The 20,358-nt window shown below is 45.1% G+C and overlaps 1 protein-coding gene across 1 annotated transcript in view; it reads left to right on the forward strand.

Annotated features, from left to right (window-relative positions):
- The window catches only part of VPS53 (VPS53 subunit of GARP complex), a 132,718-nt gene that overhangs the window by 29,163 nt on the left and 83,197 nt on the right, over positions 1-20,358 (forward strand). The window contains exons 5-8 of the mRNA XM_024736014.1: positions 2,563-2,649; positions 5,887-6,002; positions 7,688-7,807; positions 18,400-18,478. Of these exons, the coding sequence (XP_024591782.1) occupies positions 2,563-2,649; positions 5,887-6,002; positions 7,688-7,807; positions 18,400-18,478 (402 nt within the window). The remainder of the gene's footprint in view (positions 1-2,562; positions 2,650-5,886; positions 6,003-7,687; positions 7,808-18,399; positions 18,479-20,358) is intronic.

Genomic DNA, 20,358 nt, shown 5'->3' on the forward strand with positions numbered 1-20,358 from the left:
CTTGCATCTTTCCTCCCTCCCTTTTTTCTTCTAGACTGCTGAACATTGGGGTGTCCAAGGGCTCAGCCCTGGGCCGTCTTCTCTTCTCTTCTTTTCTCTTCTGTCTGTACCCTCTTCCTAGGTGATTTTTAGTCCTACAGACTTAAGTGTCATCTATAAGCTGATGACTTCTGAATTTCAGTTTCTCTCTTCCAAGCTCCAGACTCATATGTCCATCTTGATATCTCCACTTGATATATATGTATGTATCCCTAGGTGCAAACATGCATTTGCCCAGGCTGGTCAAAAGCCCTGGAAATAGACCTAATATCTGTGTAGCTTTCAACACCTATTATGTCATTGAGTCTTCCCAACAACCCCTGAAGTAGGTGGCATCGTCACCACTTTGCAGATGAGGAAACTGACCCGTAGAGAGGTTGCCCTGCTGGTATGTGACAGCAGAGACAGGCCTCAAACTCCTGCCTTCTGGCTGGAAAGTGGAGGGATTTCTCACTGCACCACAACTGTTTTGGGGGTGCTGAATCTGGGAGTGAGGGAGGCAGGATGGTAGGAAGCGGAGAGGAAGCAGCTGCTGAGTGAGGCACCCTCTTGGGAGGGAATGGGTTTGAGAGGGGCTGCTCAGTGAGACCCATTTCCATTCCATCGCCCCTTTTGATTGGTTACTACTCTTCAGGTAAAACTTCCCGAGTTACGGATTTTGGTCTCTGATAGCAATGCCAACTGTTGTTCTAAGACCAAACCTTCTGATGATTAAAATACCTCTGTCCAGGCGGCAGAAATGACAAGTATAAAAGCTTCTTTGCTCCCCAGCCTTGGTAGATATAAGTGAAGCGATCCAGCAGAGCAAACCGCCCACTCCCTGCCTGTCCCAGGAGGTGGTGTGAGCCGCTGTTTATTCGACTAGCATCACCTCGGACTTGGCAACAAACTGGTAAAGGAAGCCATAACAGACACACACAGAAGCTCGGTATCCTTGTCCCCAGGCGTGAAACCCCTGCAGATCCCAGAGATGAAGAAGGTCAGAAGAGAGCTCTGTCTGGGACTGAGCCACACACAGGGCGAGGAGCTGCAGGGGAAGGAAGGAGTCCCAGCATCAGGAGAAGTGGGCCTCCCGGAAACCTGGGAAAGACAGGGAGATACAATCCCTCCTTTCAACAAGGAAGGAGCTTCCTGCAGCGGAAGCAGACTTAAGTTTGCTTTTTGAGCATGTTTTTCAGCCATAAAGAAAACGTGTTAGTTCATAGTCTAGAGGTAGCTCTTCTGCTGGGTTCTACTGAAGGCGGAGGTTCAAATACCTCTGTCAGGGCTTTTGACTTTCTCCCCACGTCGCAGCTTTGCTGTCCTCTTTCCTCTGTCAGGGTGTCCTCAGGGAGGCTGGCTGTTTCCCCCCTGCAGGCACAGATGGCCACACACAGCTCTAGGGCGATGCTGGCCTTGTCATGACATTTACAAAGGGCTCGGGAAGCCATGTTAGGGCAGGCCACTCTTTTTTTTTAAATTATTATTTATTACTTTTTTGATGTGGACCATTTTTAAAGTCTTTACTGAATTTGTTGCACTATTGCTTCTGTTTTATGTTTTTGGTTTTTTGGCCGCGAGGCATGTGGGATCTTAGTGCCCTGACTAGGGATCAAACCCACATCCCCTGCATTGGAAGGCAAAGTCTTAACCACTGGACCGCCAGGGAAGTCCCCAGGCCACTCTTAAATCCAAAATAAAGTGCGTTCAATGAAATGAAGTGGGAGTTCTTTTGGCCGCTGCCTCTTTCACCAGTACGTGTGTTCTTCACGTGTGCGGCTGAGCGCCCTCTCCCCTCCCCTAATACTGCTTCCCAGACTCACGCAATTACCACTGTGGGTTGTAATGCTTTTAATGGGTGGCATCCATCTTTGTTGGTTTTTATTTCAGTGGAAACATTTAGCTCACTGTTAGGTGTAAGTATTCCTTTCTAACTTCATTTCGTTGGTTCCCAAGTGGGATACTTACAAATGTCTTTAAGGTTTGCCCACGGTTTTGGAGTCCCCATGCACAGCTGTGACTGTGTTTTTTTTTTGGATGGCACCATCTTCTGGAACTCTCAAAACCCAAAGCTTCCCCTACCCCCAACTTTGAGCCACCTATGTCTCTCTTCAGGGTTTTGAAGGTTACTGCATACGTGCGCGCGCACACACACACACACACACACACACACACACACACACACATATACACACAGATGTGCATGTCTTATTTATTTGTTGTCATCAGTATGTGTAGTAATCACTGATACAGAGGGAAATAGTTTAGTTTTTTTTTTTTTTTTTTTTTTTGAAGGGAAGCCCAATAGTTTAGTTTTTAAATTAAAACTGTGTGATGCCACCTGGCAAGAACTCTGAGTGTTCATTTGCCTGCATGCAAATGGCGGACTCCCTCTGCCTCTGCCGCTTCGGCCGCAGGTCTGGCAAAATTGTCAGTGCAAGTGCAGCGAAGCAAGAGAGCTTTAGGCATTTTCTTCTGAGGCTGCACTTGATCACAGCGTAGGGACCGGTGCTGCCTTGTTTTTCATTTATGCTCTTATTCTAGGCACTTGAAGAGGCCCAGAAAGCGATTCAGCAACTCTTTGGAAAAATCAAAGACATCAAGGACAAAGCAGAAAAATCGGAGCAAATGGTGAGTTCTGGTCTCTTCCGGACCTTTTTGCGCCGGAAGAGGAAGTTGGCTTCTCGTCCAGTCACACTAGTCAATAGACTTGTTCTCCCTCTTCCTGCCAAGCACAGCGCCCACGTCTCCAGTGCTGGCCCTGTATTTGCAGCCCTGTTTTTAAACAGGGAAAGTTCTCTTCTTCTCCTTTCCCCCAAATAGTTTCCTAGTCATTTTGGATTCCTTTCTCTAGCATTTGTTTATATCACGTGTTTCTCAGTTCAGATGTATGACCTGTAACTTGGCATTGCTTGAAAACTGGACCTGGATCTGGGAGGTGGGCCGCATCCTGCCTGTGATACGTGCTGAGGGGCTTGATTAAGCTCTCCCTCTACGCAGTGCTGCCCTCGGGTGATGTGCTCAGGGACCTCCACCGACCGAGAGGCCCACCAGTTTCTTCCCCCCTTAATAAGAATAATAACTACCTCAAAGGGATGTTGTAAGAATTAAACGTATGAAGAGCACAGAGCATAGTACTGGGCTGGGGTTAGTTGCTTAATGAATGAAAGCTATTATTAATGTCATTTTTTTCCCCCTACTCGTTTTGGTTATGAAAACTCCTAAACCCTCCCAGACTTCTCTGCCTACATCGTATTATAATCTACTCAAGAATAGATCCGAGGTCACACTCCCACGGACCCTTCAGTTCTCTTCAATGGCCATTTGGCAAGACTGGACAGGCTGTGGAAGGCGGCGGGGGCGGGCCCGGCTTCAGCGGAGCGCATGGGCAGTGGGGTGGGAGAGGGGACAGTTGGATACCATTAGTGAGCAGCATGGCCTCTGACGTCAGACCACCTGCCTTCAGATCCACCCTCTCTCCTTCCTCCCTGGGGGCCTTAAGCAAGTTACTTACCCTCTCTGTACCTCAGTTGCCTCTCTGTGAAGTGGAGGTAATATTTGTGTGTACATCACAGAATTGTGGAGATTCGTGAGCACTTAGGATTCTGATCTGCTAGTCTGGACCACGCTCCCTCTTGAAGCCGAGGGGGGATGCAGTAACAGTCTGAGTAGACCGCTCCTAATGCCGTTAGATGTTTTATATTAAAGCAGTCTGGGACTTACCTGGCGGTCCAGTCATTAGGACTCTGCGCTTCCAATGCAGGGGGCGTGGGTTTGATCCCTGGTCGGGGAACTAAGATCCCATAAGCCGTGTGGTGTGGCCCAAAAAAAAAAAAAGCAGTCTGCTTCCCCAGATGGTGCTTTGCTAAAGGGAAGAAGAGGATATTTGTGGAGCTCTTTCACTGTGCCGAGCACTGTGCCCGTTCCTTTATACAAGTGATCTAACTTTGCCCTCACAACAGACCTTACGAACTCGGTTTTACTCTCATTATTATTTTTATGATTGACCATTTATCAGTGAGGAAACTGAGACTCAGTGAGGCTAAGCCACTCGGTCTAGGACACCGAGTCGGTGAGTGAAAGAGCCGAGATTCAACCCGAGAACTGTCTGACTCCCAAACCTGCCATGTCCTGTTCTGTCCTTCTTTGGCTGCCCAGGGGTAACAGTTAAGGTAAATTAACCACCAGCATTCTGTTCTGTGAACCGGTCTCGTGTGACTTTGGCCTGAGCGCTGCTTGTGTGAGCTGCCATTAAGGGCTTTATTTGGGGAATAACAAGAAGTTGGGTTTGTCTAGGGAAGCACAGGGTGTGTGATGGGGAGAGATGGGGAACACTGGGAGTGAAGGGACCAGTGAGCTCTGGTGCAAAGCAGCGAGGGCCTGAAGGAGGAGCAGAAGGGACAGAGTCTTGAGGCAGAGGAAGAATGTCCCGGATTTAATGACTGACTAATGATGCAGGACCTGCAGGAACGAGAAGACTGGTAGATGACGCTGACTTTTAACACAGTAGTTGAAGACCTCTGATGCGAGTGCTGGAGCTAAGGAACCCAGGGAGAAGTACAGGGATTTTTTATTTTGGTGGGAAAGAGAATGATGATTTATTTCAGAGTTGGAAGGGTAATTAGATTATAAGGCCGAACTCCTATATCTAGTTTATTATATCAGTCTTGATTGTCTTTCCCCCCAAACTCAGTTATTTGGTAAAGGTGTGGTAGGTTCTTCACCTCTTCCCCAAACCCCCACGATAGAAATAGAGACATTTTGGTGGCCTGAGGGTCACAGAGAGAGCAGGCTTGATGGGCCAAGTCCCCGTGAAAGAGGCTTTTTCTGCTAGGATCCAGGTCAGCCTTGCGGGTTTGTAGGTGTGGATCTCAGCTGTACAGGTCGTGACCTTTACTTCATAACTCTACCCAGGATGATCAAACTCTAAAAAATCAGGTCATGTGAATTTAACTCACTACCGGCCTTTTTCACTTTTAATGGGAGACCTATGTTTCCAGTAACTAGGATGTTTGTGCCTGGTATCCAGGGCGCTCCCTTCCCTCCGGGTGTCACAGAACCTGGGGAACCTAATTGCTCTTCAGAAAGTTTCTTGTTCAGCATGGACTCAGGCAGTTTAGTGAAAGAGTCCGCCTCGGTGTTAGTAAAGGTGGAGAACTGTTCCCACCTCACTACTGAATGTACTTTTCTAGTGACTGAAATATACTTACGTTCCCAGCTACAGAGTTTCTTTCTCTTGGACCCGCTGGATCAACACTGTTGGAATTTTACTCCCCTGATTGCCATCTGTCTCCCTGAAGACTCTGCTCTTAATGATGTCATGTTAAGCTTACTTTGCGGGGGTTACATTTCAGTCTTCTTGAGATTTGAGGAGAAATCTGGAGACCAGATAATAAACCCTAGATCCACGAATAAAGCCCATCCCAATAGAATTAGCTGACTCATACTGTGCTATCCATTTTGTACCGGACCTAGTAACCCCGGTGCCAGAAGGCATACTTCCCTGACCTTGTTCAGGAGGAGATCGGCCGTCCTTGGCTGCTGGGCACCGGGTGCTCCATACTCAATTACTATGTGGCTCACTCCTCTTTACTTGGGGTGAAGAATAAAGTTCATTTCATTCTCACAACTGAGGATTTTGTAACCCTGGGCAAAGTCCGCTGAAGAAATGCCCAATTAAATGTAAACGGGCTGATTGGAATTATTTTGAGTATGTATTGGGAGGACACCTGTGTTTTCTCCGAGGGCTAACGCGAGGTATGTTTGTCCCTATTTCGTTTGCATTATTTTCTCCAGAGGCCACTTGCAGACCAGTTGACGTCTGTCTTAACCCTCCTCCTTTTTCTCCTGTGGTTTTTCACTGTTTAGGTGAAGGAAATCACCCGCGACATCAAGCAGTTAGATCACGCCAAACGCCACCTGACCACTTCGATCACGACGCTGAACCACCTGCACATGCTGGCGGGCGGCGTTGATTCCCTCGAGTAAGCAGTCAGCGGTCCCTTTCAGGTCCACGGGAAATAAATGTATCACAGAGGAGATGGCACCGTAGGTTTATCTACTTCTCAGCCGGGAGAGTCTCATCATCCTGGCCCACTTCCTGCAAAGCGGTCTCAGATGTTTAGTCACCATTTTGGCTTTGTGCCCTCGGGTGCTCAACGTGTAACAGACACCCGAGACTTTGAGGTGAGGGGCAGGTGAGTCTGAAGGGGCCCAAAAAGCATGTGGAGAATGACTTCAAGAGCACAGGTCGTTTACATGTGGTAGGTCTCTACCACGGAGGCTGACGAGGCAGTGTAAGGCTGTAATCACGCCCCCAGCCTGCGCGTTGGCAAGTTTTCCTGCTTGTGTTGCGCTCAGTTGCACTGTCGTTGAACACGCCTTATGGAAACAGATCCTTGGACCCACTTTTTTCTTTTTTTTCCCACCCACTTGTCCAAAGGCAGAAGCTTTCTGTTTGGCTTGTAGGGGAACTATAGGGAACGGTACATGAGAACACGAGAAACAGTATTAAAAGGAAGAGTTGGTTACTGACCACAACGAAGCAGCCCAAAGGCCTCCTTTCCTAGAAGATTCTGATATTCCTGTTCACTTTTGTGGTCTGTCTCATGAGAATTGCCCCTGTCCCAGCCTCAGTGTAATCTCATGTGTGGATAAAGAAAGAGCACCTCCATAGGAATTTAGCCACAGTATCCAAAGTTGGGGCGAATAGGGGACAGACTCCTTCCTGGTCTCTCCCAGAGATTGCATGGTCTTCAGTGAACCCTGGCCTGTTCTCCTGCGAGCAGTGATCGGAGAGGACAGCAGGCCCATAGGAGACTGGAAGAGCAGTGTCCTTGTCCCTTTCCCCAGGTGCTCAGTGCCTTCCAACAAACCAGCAGACCAGGCGGTGATAGCAACATAACTCCTTGGCTTGAACTTGAGCCTGTCTTTTTAAATGCCTTGTAAAGGAAGTCATAAATTATACGTTTAATTAAAAAACCCAATCCTAATGAAAATTTTAAATCTAATAGTTTGTTCCTTCCTTGCTGTGTGTAACTGTTGATTTTATCAGCATCCTTTTATTTAAGCTTCATTAACCTTAGCAGCAGGGAAACTAAACATACCTAAACATACACAGAGTTGCTTAGCATTGGCTTAAAGTCTACAGATTTGAGTTAACATGTAAGTGCATATACATGCTCTTTGTCGTGTCCTGAGATATGTTTGGTTTGCTCAAATGCCGTAACCCTCAAATAATAACATCTCGACCCCTGCTCTCTGTCAAAAGCCAACAAATCCATAATACCCAACCCAAATCCCAAATCCCAAATCCATAGTCTTCCCAGATTCCCCTTCCCCCACCCAGGGAGACTCCATCACTCACACATTCTTTTGTACGTCCCAGAGCACATAACTTGGACTTCTGTTTAGAGCTCCATTCATCCTACTTGGTACTACTTAGATGTGTCCTGTTGCTCTCCCTTACTAACTCATGTTCCCTTAAGGATTTGGACCTGGTCTTATTTTTTTTCTCCCCCAGTGCACAGCACCATATATATTCAGTGCTCAGGAAATGCTTATTAAGTTGAGTTGATGTCTGTTTTAGAGCAGAGAGTAGGTTGGTCCATATCTGTATCTTGTGTCCTTAGTGTTTTTCTGGAGTCCTCAACTTCCTATTTCCTTGCAGAGCCATGACCAGGAGAAGGCAGTATGGAGAAGTTGCTAATCTTCTTCAGGGCGTAATGAATGTTCTGGAGCACTTCCACAAATATATGGGAATTCCACAGATCCGGCAGCTTTCTGAAAGGTAAAGTGTCATTGGAGAAAACGGTCTTCTTTTTTAAGAAAAGGTGGTGCTGGGAAGTGCCTAAGCACTCAGCTCGGGATGTTCATTGTACAGTCTCACTGTGGGAAGGAGCCTCAGAGGTCACCTGATCTGACTCTGTCTGTCGCAGACGTCTCCTCTATGTCCCCTCACCACCTCCTTACTATGTCTTCTAACACTACCTGTGTTAGATAGTTGCTGGCCTGGTTCACTGGAGTGAACCAAGCCCACATTCGTTAGGGAAACTGTTCCAGTTGTCTGCTTCCTTGTAACAAACCAACAAAAGCCAGGACTTAGTGGCTGATGACAACAGTTATTTCGCTCGTGTAATGTGGCCTGGCCCAGCAGGGACAGCTCATCTCTGCTCCGTGCAGCATCAGCTGGGGTGGCTCCACAGGGGACTGCAGGATACGTTGGTTTAATCTCATGGTTGGCGAATTGGTGCTTGCTGTCAGCTGCGAGCTCAGCTGGGTTGTCCTCCCTGGGCTGCTTGGGCCTCCTCATGGTGAGGTGGTGCTGGGGCCCATGAATGAGCATGCCAAGAGAACCAGGTCATAAAAGCCACAGAGAGTCGTTTCTGTAGTCACAAGCCTGTCAGGATTCAAGAGGAAGGGATATAGCCTCCGCCACTCCCAACGGGAGGAGTGTCAAATCCCCGTTGGTATAAAGAGCACATGGGGGACTTCCCTGGTGGCGCAGTGGTTAAGAATCCACCTGCCAATGCAGGGGACATGGGTTCTATCCCTGGTCCGGGAAGATCCCACATGCCGTGGAGCAACTAAGCCCATGTGCCATGACTACTGAGCCTGCGCTCTAGAGCCCCCGAGCCACAACTACTGAAGCCACGTGCTGCAACTACTGAAGCCTGTGTGCCTAGAGCCCGTGTTCCGCAACAAGAGAAGCCACTGCAATGAGAAGCCCGTGCACAGCAACGAAGAGTAGCCTCCGCTCACTGCAACTAGAGAAAACCTGCAGCAACGAAGACCCAATGCAGCCAAAAATAAATGAATTATTTTTTAAAGTATTATTAAATAATAATAAAAAACGAGAACATGGGATGAGAGATCACTGTGGTAGTCTTTGCAAATACAGTCTGCCCTTGAGCTTCAGATGTGACAAAATGATGACTTAGCCTCTTTAAATGTGTTCTTTCCTTCCTATTCTGTTGAGTTTTAATCCTAGATTCAGAGCCAGTAGAAAGAAAGGCAGATGTTTAAAGAGAAGGAAGATGAGGATCTGAAGGAAGATAGGGGTGGGGAATTTAATGCCTTTTCTGTTAGAAGTAGCAGCAGGGAAAATACTAAGAGACAGTCAAAATTGATGGATCCCAACCTTTTTTTTTGCAACAAAGAGGAAACGAAGGGGCCGGTACTCAGCAGGAGCCATCATTTTCAACTCTGCTTTCTCATGAGGCCTGGTGGCTGCAGGCCTCTTGTTTTCTAAGTTACTTTATTTCTAATTATATAAGTAATACACGTATACATTTTCTTTATTAGAAATAAGTCAACATACAGATGAAACTTAAGTCCTCTTTAACTATACCTCACACCCCAGTGCTACCCATAGAAGTAGTTACTATTATCAATTTAATGCTTATCCTCCAGATTTTTTTCTGTGCATTTAAAGAAATCTGTAGTTTTAGATTGTGGGTTTATTTTGCTTTGTTTTGTTTTAAATAAATGATCTCATACTGTATGCTTCATTCTGAAACTTTCTCTTTGTTTTTAGCTTAGCAGTGTATTCTAGAGGTTTTTCCACATCAGTGTATACAAACCTATCTCATTCCTTTTAACAGATGCATAGAATTCTGTAGTATAACATACCACAGATTATTTAAATTTTATTTTATTTATTTATTTTTGGCTGCGTTGGGTCTTCATTGCTGCGCACGGGCTTTTCTCTGGTTGTGGCGAGTGTGGGTTACTCTTGGTTGCAGTGCGCGGGCTTCTCACTGCGGTGGCTTCTCTTGTTGTGGAGCACGGGCTCTAGGCGCGCAGGCTTCAGTAGTTGTGGCACATGGGCTCAGTAGTTGTGGCTCGCGGGCTCTAGAGAGCAGGCTCAGTAGTTGTGGCGCACGGGCTTAGTTGCTCCGTGGCATGTGGGATCTTCCCGGACCAAGGCTTGAACCCGTGTCCCCTGCACTGGCAGGTGGATTCTTAACCACTGCACCACCAGGCAAGTCCCATACCACAGATTATTTAACCATTTTCATATCACTAGACTGTTTGCTTCTAATTGGAAAAATATACTCCCTTTTGCACATCTGCAAGTATTTCTCTAGGATAGATTCTGGGTGATAGGTCACGTGCATTTAAAATTTTAATAACTGCTGACCCTTTGCCCTCCGAAGAGGCTTTATTTATTTATAGTACCATCTGCATAGCGTGTGAGTACCCATTTCCCCATATCCTCAACAGCACGTGGTATTGTCAGTTTTCCTTTTCATTTATCTGATGGGTGAAAAATGGTACCTAGTTCCTTTCATTTTCATTTCTCTGTTAACTAGTGAGATTCGTTTCTTTTCACTTGATTATAGGCCATTTGCATTTCCTCTGTGAAATGCCAGTTTATATCCATTGTCTGTTTGTCTACTGAGTTAGTTATCACTTCCTTATTGATTTGTAGGAGTTCTCTATGTATTCTGGATACTAGTCCTTTGTCAGATCTGGCAGATCTTGCCTGCAAAACTATGTAGGTGTGTCACCTGTTTTCAAGGCAGATCTTTGTCCTTTCAGTTTCTTCAATGGTAATTGGTCTATTCATGTTGCCTACTTATTTTTTTTCCTTTTTAAAAATTGTGTTGAAATATACGTTACATAAAATTTACCATTTTAATAATTTTTTCGTGTACAATTTCGTAGCATTAAGTATCAATAAATTCACAGTATCGTACAGCCATTACCACTCTATTTCCGAAACTTTTTTATTACCCCAGACAGAAACTTTGTATGCATTAAATAATAACACTCATTGCCTCCTCTTCCCTGCTTCTGGTAACCTGTGTTCTATTTTCTGTCTATGAATTTGCTTATTCTGGGTACCTCATATACGTGGAATCACACACTATTTGTCCTTTTCTGCCTGGCTTATTTCATTTAGCACGTTTTCAGGTTCATTCGTGTCATATCATTTATCAGAATTTCATTCCTTTTTAAGGCTGGATATTTTATTGTGCATATAGACTATATTTTGTTTGTCCATTCATCTGTTGATGGACACTTGGGTTGCTTCCACCTTGTGGCTGTTGTAGTGTAGACTAAGCAAATCTATTGTCTGGTGCCTATTAAAAATCTGAAGTCCATCTCATTCTTATTCCTTTATAAAATAACCTGTAAAATAATTAATTTTGTTCTGGAAGCATTTGAGATTTGGGGGTGGGAGAATCAGGAATTTTACTAGGACGTGGGTCTCTTTTCATTCATGTTGCTCTGTACTTAATTGTATTCTTTTCTTTTTTAATATTGTATCTTAATTAATTTATTTTTTGCTGTGTTGGGTCCTCGTTTCTGCACACGGGCTTTCTCGAGTTGTGGCGAGCGGGGGCTACTCTTCATCGTGGTGCGCGGGCTTCTCACTGTGGTGGCTTCTCTTGTTGCGGAGCACGGGCTCTAGTACGTGGGCTTCAGTAGTTGTGGCATGCCGGCTCAGTAGTTGTGGCACACAGGCTCAGTAGTTGTGATGCATGGGCTTAGTTGCTCCGCGGCATGTGGGATCTTCACGGACCAGGGATCAAACCCGTGTCCCCTGCGTTGGCAGGCGGATTCTTAACCACTGCACCACCAGGGAAGCCCCCTTAATTGTATTCTTAATCTGAAGACTCATGAGTTTCTTAAATTCCAAGAAATTGTTCTCCTTTATTTCTTCGAGTAGTTTTTGTGCTTTGTTCTCTGTTCTCTCTTTGTGGAATCCCTAGTACATGAATATTGGAACTTCTAGGTCTGCTGCCTTGTTTCTTAATTTTTTTAAATACCTTGTATCTTTTTGTTGTGTTAAGCTGAGTTCCTCAACTCAACCCTCCTGTTTTAATTTATTCTTCAGTCTTGTCCATCCTGTTATTTCGCCCAGCTGTTGAGTTTTTATCTCAACAGTCCAACTTTAATCTTCAGGGTATCTAGTTGATTCTTTTTTCATGGGCATAGTATCCTCTTAAGTCTCTCAGGGAGTATAAATATATGTGTTTTAAAGTTCTGAGTCGCCTGTTCCATTTCTCTGTCCTCTGATGTCAGGTCTTCAGTTTGTTGAGTACGATGACTTTCTTTCTTGGTGTTTGCACTCTGCCAATATTTGGTGATTTCTAGCTGATCGCTCAGTCTTGGCTGTGAGATTCTCTGTCATTCTGATCAGAGATGCTCTTTTACTGTCACCTGCTCGTGAGGGCGAGGCGGGATGTGGCGGGATGTGCCGCTCGGCCACGTGTGCCACAGACTGTGCTTCTCAGGTGAGGTGGAGCTGGAGCTGGGGGAACTGCCAGGTGGGATATGCTGGTGGCTTATCTTCTGGGCCCGAGGGCTCCCTGATCTGCCTGGATGTTGTCAGCCCTCTGGTCCCTACTGGGCTTCTCAGACCCACGCCCATTCCTGACCTGAACACTCAAGGCAGGGGTGAGACCTGGGCACTGGCTTCGTGGCTCCTCTTGCAGGACCCCAGAGTATCCCTCCAGCGGTTCCCTGGGGCCCCCCTCCTGCTCTGGTATCCACTCCCCTCGTGTCCTTCATCTTTGAGAAGCCATTTTAGGCAGGGGTTTCCTTCTTCAATCCTCTCCTACCAGAGTTTCTAGTCTACCACTCCTTTCCTTGCCCAGTTCTGGATTCTTATTAAAATCTTTTCATTGGGCTTCCCTGGTGGCTCAGTGGTTGAGAGTCCGCCTGCCGATGTAGGGGACACGGGTTTGTGCCCCGGTCCGGGAAGAGCCCACATGCCACGGAGCGGCTGGGCCCGTGAGCCGTGGCCGCTGAGCCTGCGTGTCCGAAGCCTGTGCTCCGCGATGGGAGAGGCCACAGCAGTGAGAGGCCCGCGTACCGCAAAAAAAAAAAAAAAAAAAAAAAATCTCTTCATTATTTCTGAGTTTCTGGGACAGGAAGGGGAGGGGTTGCACTGCGTGCTCAGGGTGCCATCTTAGAGGTGAAATGCCAAGGAACTGTTAAGGAATGTTGGAACAGAGCTTGGCGGAATACTCGGGAAATCACCACCCTTTCCCTTATCCTTCCTAAACCCTTCACACTCAGAGCTGGCTGATCGCCATGTCACACTGGGGATGTGAGGCAACCAGGAGAGCAGACAAACGGGGCTTTGTGAGCTGCAGGAAAGAAGGACGCTTGGATGGAGAAGGCAGACTCACTCTCAGTGGATGAGGGGGAGAGAGGAGAGGCAACATCACCTCCCCTTACCCTCCTGATAATCCAGAGTTGATCTTTTTTCCCCGTTCACTTATTCTTCTCTTCACTCACTAATAGATACTTATCACACACTTTTGTATCCCAGGCCCTGTGCTGGGGGACTGAGGGCACAAAGATAAGAAACACATACTCTCTGCCCTCAAAGCGCTCACCGTTTTTGTGAGAGACACTAATAGAAAATTTCAGTATAGGATGGATATAGTATATGTACAGGCACAGCAGGGAATTGATAGGCTGACCCTTCAGGGGTCAAGGATAGGGGTCACGGAAAAATTCAATTTTAATGTGATCTTAAAAGAATGGGTGGGATCTTACCACCAAGACAAGAAGAGAGAGGGGGAAAAAATAGGAGAGAGAGAGAACATCGAGGTACTTGGGGAGACAGTGGAGGGTGAAAGTCTGTCTAGGTGGGCAGGGTCAGATTTTATATGCCTCGCTAAAGAATCCGTTCTTCATCTTGTGGACAATAAAAGATGTTAAGTGGGGAGAGGCATGGTCTCATTTGTATTTTGTAAAACTCTTGTGGGTCATAGGTACAAGAGACTGGAGGTTGGGGCTATGTTCTGGATTAGAAAAGATGAAGACCATACCATGACAGTGACCATGAGGTCAAGGAGTTGTGGGGAAGAGTTGGTTACCCATTGGTTCCATGAGATGGGCATTGCTGAATGGCAGGAATGTGGCAGAACTGAATTTTAGTTGTAAAAAAGCACCATAGGGACAAACAAGAGAATGCACTCTTTTAGGATTCCTTGCCTTTTAACATTTTTTTCAAAGAAGCGGTTTTATAAATTTGAAGGAGTTTTGTGATCACTGCTGTAATAGCACTCCCCTTAGAAATGGAAAAAGATAGCATTCTATCAGTATAGTTTGGTGCTCCAGCCATTCATTATCATGTAGGGTTGCTGCAAACACAGGAGGATTTACTTTTCTTTTAGTTCATTTCACAACTTCTATTTGCAAAAAAAAAAAAAAAAAAAAAAATTGTTGATTAACAGAGAATATATACTATTAAGTAACACGAAAAATAACGGAAGGGAAGGAATCTCTCGTTTCCAGTGTCTGACTACAGTTCTTTTTCAAGAGGTACTAAAAGTTTGAGGAAAGTCCAGACTTCTTATTTTTAGCATCATTTCTGGTGAATATTCCTCCCTTATGTTTACATAGTGACGGTAGAACCATCTGGAAATGATAGAAATAACTTGTTTGTTTGGGGGGAGGGGAGAAGGCAGGAGAGTTACGTCCTGCGCACTGCTTCGGGCTCTCTAACTTAATAGCTTGCTGTCTGTAAACTGTGGAAGTCATACAAAGGGTTGTGTTCTGAAATCTTTGCCTGTACATTTGACATATGGAGTTCATAGGCTTTGATTTGAATATAGCTGTTTCTTCCAACTACCCTTCTGGAAAATGCTTAAACGTTAATGTAGCGTTGAAGGAAAGATTTTTTTTCTTTAATGTCATCTTTACATTTCAGAGCCTCTGGCTTAAGAATATCCATGAAAGCAAATGTGTCTAGTAATTAGTCAGTGTTTCCTGAGGAAGAATGGAAGATTCTTGCATTCTCTTGAAACCCATGAAACCGTTGAACTGAAACATATTTTTCAGGGCTATTTCTAACCTCTTATACATGACAGGTACTTGGCAGGTTGAGGGGATCACATGGCTTAGTGATCAAAGAAACTAAAGTGGAGAATGAAAAGGGCTGGCTAATCAAGTACACGTCAATAAAATTTGAAAAAAAAAAAGAAAGAAAAGGCCTGGCTAGCTGTGTGACTATGACAGAAAGAACTTAAGTTTCAAAAGAAGGTATAAGGGTTGTACTTGATGATCTCAAAGCATCCCACTGAGTCACTCTAAGATTCTGGGTTGAGATTCTGTCTGTTTGGAGATGGAGCGTCTGACTAATCTGACTGACTAACCATTCTGTCTGGCACTCCGTATGTTGAGAGGTCACTTTATTGCGAATCATTGAGGGTATTTTCTTTAGGACTGTCATTCACAAGGTATTCACAAGGTATTGGAAGCATCAGGGTTATTTTATCCATAAATGTCTAAGTGGTTTTCATAGTTTGCTGTCCCTCTGCTGCCACCCCTTATGAAATCTGACAGCACATTTAGGGAATGGCGCCCTTGAACAACCCTTGGTCACAGGGCGTGGAGGATGCTAGGTGGCGGTTGGTTCACCTTCATTTCCGGGCAGCACAGGGAATCTTTCATCTCCTAAGAGTGGTCAGCACTGAGTTGTCACCACCCAACCAGGCCGAGCTTATTTGGATGCCAGGAGGAATTGTTATTTCCCTTCTTCTCTAGTAGTGGTAGATTGATTTTCATAACGATGACTAGGAAGTCTTGGTAGCTGAACTCACACGTATGCTCCGCTAACAGAGTCTGTTGCTGCATCTCTTCCCAGTAGGAACTTACTTTTCATCTTTGGAAGAGGAAGGAGTATAAAGGCGTGAGACCGAAGCTGTGTTCTTTTAAGTATGTTGACATCTTTCTAGGATCCCGCTCAGGCAACTGATTGTAAAGACTGCTCTTCACATCTTACCCTGAAAGTACACGGATCATGGTTTGGGTTTATAGGTACCATCGTTATTGTCAGTAAGGGAAATGGTTTCTCTTTCATCTGAGTCACTGGTAGATACTTCAGGAACTATGCTTGGGAAGATATTATTATAATAATAATTATTATTATTCTGCTCCAACATTAATTAAACATCCGGCTTCCAGTCATCTGTAAGGATGGATGCCATTGCCAGCTAGCGCTGTAAGACGGGTGTGGTAGAATAGTCAGGATTGGAGCGGATACTGAAAGGCATCTAGTCCAGGCCTCCATCCCCACCCTCTGATTTCACAACCATTCTTAGTCGTGGCCCACATAGGGGAAATGGCTTAATTAGGATTACACGTAGCTCACCAGTGGCACAGCTAAGTCTAGACTTTCTCAAGAGGTGACCTTGGGAATGGACTGAAGAAGAAGGCAAGGGGGTCTGCAAATCACAGCCTCGTACTTCTGTATTTATCATAGGCTTTGGTTGTCTTTTCAGGCACCCAATCTCTTTTCTTTTTTTTAATGGATTTTATTGAAGTATAGTTGATTTACAATGTTGTGTTCATTTTTGCTGTACAGTAAAGTGATTCAGTTATACATGTATATACATTCTTTTTCATATTCTTTTCCATTATGGTTTATCACAGGATACTGAATATAGTTCTGTGTGCTATACAGTAGGACCTTGTTGTTTATCCAGTCTATATATTGGGTTGGCCAAAAAGTTCATAAGATCTTATGGAAAAATGTGGACGAACTTACCCAATATAATAGTTTGCATCTGCTAATCCCGAACTCCCAATCCATCCCTCCCCCACCCTTCCTCCCCCTTGGCAACCATAAGTCTGTGCTCTATGTCTTTGAGTCTGTTTCTGTTTCATAGATAAGTTCATTTGTGTCATTTTGGATTCCACATATACGTGTTAGCATATGGTTTTTGTCTTTCTCCTTCTCACTTACTTCACTTAGTGTGATCATCTCTAGGTCCATCCGTGTTACCTCAGGCACCCCAATTTCAAATCTGGTTAAGAATATGGAGTTAGGGGATGGTGGGCTGGGTAGGGTGACAGAGGCAGAGCCGGGACCATCTTTACCACTGAAGTGCTCAGGGGCCCTGGCGGGGCTGGAGCTCCCCCTCCAGGAATGATCCTGTGGCTTAGGAGGGAACCTGTGCTGTCTGTGCGCTGCCAAGGGGAGAGGAGGAACAGAGGGGCCTGAGGCTCTGGAAGCTCCGTCTTGTGACCTGGCACCAGGGCAGTCTGTCTCCTGGCCCGTTATGTGGAGTCATAAGACCTTGGAGGCAACGGTTTAACAAAAGCGTGTTCTCTTCTGTCCTGTCAGAGCTCACACTCAAGGAATGTTTCCTGTGGTCCACTGGGCAACTGTAGGTGGATGGCCCTGATTCTGCCTTGGGGGCTCCTCCGGTGATAGCCTTAACTCTGTCATTTCTAACCCCCTCGGAAGGTGACTAAAGAGGCTGCAAACCCACCTATAAGAGTGGTTTTAAAAGTTTTGGAGATGGTGGAAAAACCCTGGAAAGTATTTGGAATAAGGCATAATTATAACTATGCCATAGAAAAACCAAACTGTTTTGGGTCCTGACTATCCCCTCATTAAAAAAAAAAAATCTGAGTACGTCGCCAGGCACTGCCTAGTAGCCAAAGAAATTGTGGTTTTGAGCTGTTCGCTATTTCTAGAAACTTCATAAAGTTAATTCCAAAGTAACAGGGTGGAGACCAAAAAAGGAAGAACGTTATTTTACGGTGCTTTTAGCAAAGATAAAATATTTGCCGCAGGCTCAGGGCCGTCCAGCTCTGAGGATGGCTGGTGGGAGGCATCCAGTTCCTGGGGCTGGTGGAGGACAAGCTCCTCACAGGAGGCTGACCCGTAGCTCCTTTCCCCTCCCAGCTGCTCTCCTTCCTCCTCTTTCCTCTCAGCGGACAAGTATTCCTTGAGCTCCTCGCTTCCATACAAACCACCGTGTTCAGAACCGACTTCCCTGTTCTAACTCATGCTCAGGATAACTCAGTTTTCATCCTCACAGTCTTCTGAGAGAACTTAAATCTTCATTCAGTGGCCTTCACCCTCAATTAGCAGTTCATTTTATCATTTGGATTTTTTTTACTTTAGAAAACATGCTTTTTGTTCTCTTGTTGAAACTTGGGATCCTGCTATTAGTTTGCGGGTTGAAAAAACAGCGACTCTGAAGCACTGTGGAGCCCTCCTCCCATCCTGTACTCCATGGAGCTGGAGAGTAGTTATACCAGTAACCCGAAATGGATTTATATGTGATTTGGGCATTATTATATAGCACTTTCCTGCAGCATAACTACCCCCTAATGACATTTTGTAAAGATTAACATATACTACCTCACGACGGGTGAGAGGTGGCCCAGGAGAACTTTGGGATGTGGAAAATCCGTAGTGAGCATGAATCCGATGCCTGCGTCCTGGTCATAAACCTGCTGCTAACTAGTGTGTGACCTCTCTTATCTAGCCACCCCTCCCCCCTGCCTGGATGATCCCTAAAGACTTCAACAGTTCTAACCCCTACGGATCTGTGCATAATTACTTACGGACATTTGGAAATTTATACCAGGCAATGATATGTTCTCTTTTCCCTACAGAGTGAAGGCTGCCCAGACCGAGTTAGGACAGCAAATCCTGGCCGATTTCGAAGAAGCATTTCCTTCCCAGGGTACCAAGGTATTGTTTTGCATTTTCCCTTCAGTCTTTGGACCGTATCACCATGTGTGCCTGGCGTACACTCACTGTAGTTACTGTTCATTTGCCGCTCCAGAAGCGTTTGCCAGCAGCCAGAACGTCTGTTGGCTAGAGGTTCAGGGTAATGAGACCATCCTTGATTTTAAATATCCCAAAGCAACAATTGATTCCCCATCTGTGTCCTCCCAGCATCCAAAAGTGAGGATTTGTTTCAGTTTAATTTAATGTGTGTCAAACCCAAGATGTCTGCCTGGTAAATTCCTTCTTTTTCTCATGGCTATGTTTTAAAAAAATAATAATAATAATTTTTTTTTCAAGCCACAGTGTTTTTTAGGATCGTTACATAACTTTTTGGTTTCAGTTTGGTGAAGAGACAACTGGGAGGAACGTCCCCAGGCTTATGTAACTCTTGGAGTGACACAGTTAGGAGGCTGGCTTTTATGGATCCTGTTCTTTGGGATTAATCCCTTTAGCTCTCACTGGTAGCATAGCTGTTTGTGTTGTGTCTGCAAAGCCCACGGTATTTCACTTGTGAGCTATTGGTTGCACTTCTCATGTAACAAGCTTTGCCTCACTTGGCCATCACCGTGCTGGGGTAACTGCCGGGGTAACTGCCTTCAGCTCCATCCTGCAAATTATAGCAGACATAATCTTAATGCTTTGCATGTGTTGGGGAGAGAAGAACCCTCAGAAGCCTTTTTCCCCCTCTATCATTTGAGCTATTTCAGGAGAAAGAACTGTGCAGTGTAGAAGTGACCCAAAGCACACGCCGGCAAGCAGCACTTGGTGGGTGGAGATGGGGGATATATGTTCATTCAGCGAGCCAAGGAACGTTTCCTGGATCTGCTCTATAATTCAATAACTGGAAATATCTTAATCGTTTTTCTTTGCGCCTCATAAAAGAAACTTAGGACGTAGGTGGGGGTAGCAGCCCCAGCTTCGTAGATTACCTTCTACAGGAAACCTGCCTCTGATTTTAATGTCATATATTCTGGCTGACTTCTAGCAATCAGGTATTTTATGTGTAAAGCACGTTCCTTTGCGGACTTCATCTTCCTTATTCATTTGCTGTAAGTGTGGGGAGTGGATATTGGAAAGCTGTCCTGTAAAAAGGGGTTGTACAGTCTTCACAAATTACAAACACTAGCCTCTTCTTAGTCCAGGGCCTGCTATACTATACTCTGCTGTTCACCCTGGTTTTAAGAAGTTTCAGAAAAATGTGGATGAAACCCAGCTTTATCATTTAGAAAAAAATAATGTTGACCTACATTATATCTTTTTCTCAGACCCCACGAGGCAGATGAGGTGAAAAATGGTTTTCTTTAACAACTTGCTTCCCTTTTCTCTGTCTGGGCGACTTTTTTTAAAGAGTTTTCTTTTTTCCTTCTGAATGACTATTGACTTCTCTTAAAGGCCTTGTGTTACTATTACTATTGCACAAATGGAAATCAAGATTTTTTTTTTTAATTACCCAAAGGTTACCTATTAGGTCCTTTTTAAATGAAAAAATCTGAACCCATGAGCCCATAGGTTTTGGCTTTCGTGACTTCTCTGTCAGATCAAACATTTTCATCTAGAAGCCAGAGTTGAGCAGTCAGGGTGCTCAGTGAATGACAGAACAGCCACTCAGCATGGAGCAAGTCAGAATTTTAACAATTTAGCTCTCGGGCAGCTTAGGTAACACTTAGGAAACTCTTGAACTTCAAATGAGGTGGATAAATTGGACAGAATTGACAAAAAAAGAAGTCATAAAGATTTGGAAGACCCTTAATCATCACCTAGTTAAAGTCCATTATTTTTTTTCACTTATATTTCAGATGAGTGTCAATAATTGTGCCAAAGCTATGTGGCTATTTAGCCAA

Source organism: Neophocaena asiaeorientalis, unplaced genomic scaffold (assembly GCF_003031525.2).
Source record: "Neophocaena asiaeorientalis asiaeorientalis breed wild unplaced genomic scaffold, Neophocaena_asiaeorientalis_V1.1 scaffold129, whole genome shotgun sequence".
NCBI classification, from domain to species: Eukaryota; Metazoa; Chordata; class Mammalia; order Artiodactyla; family Phocoenidae; genus Neophocaena; species Neophocaena asiaeorientalis.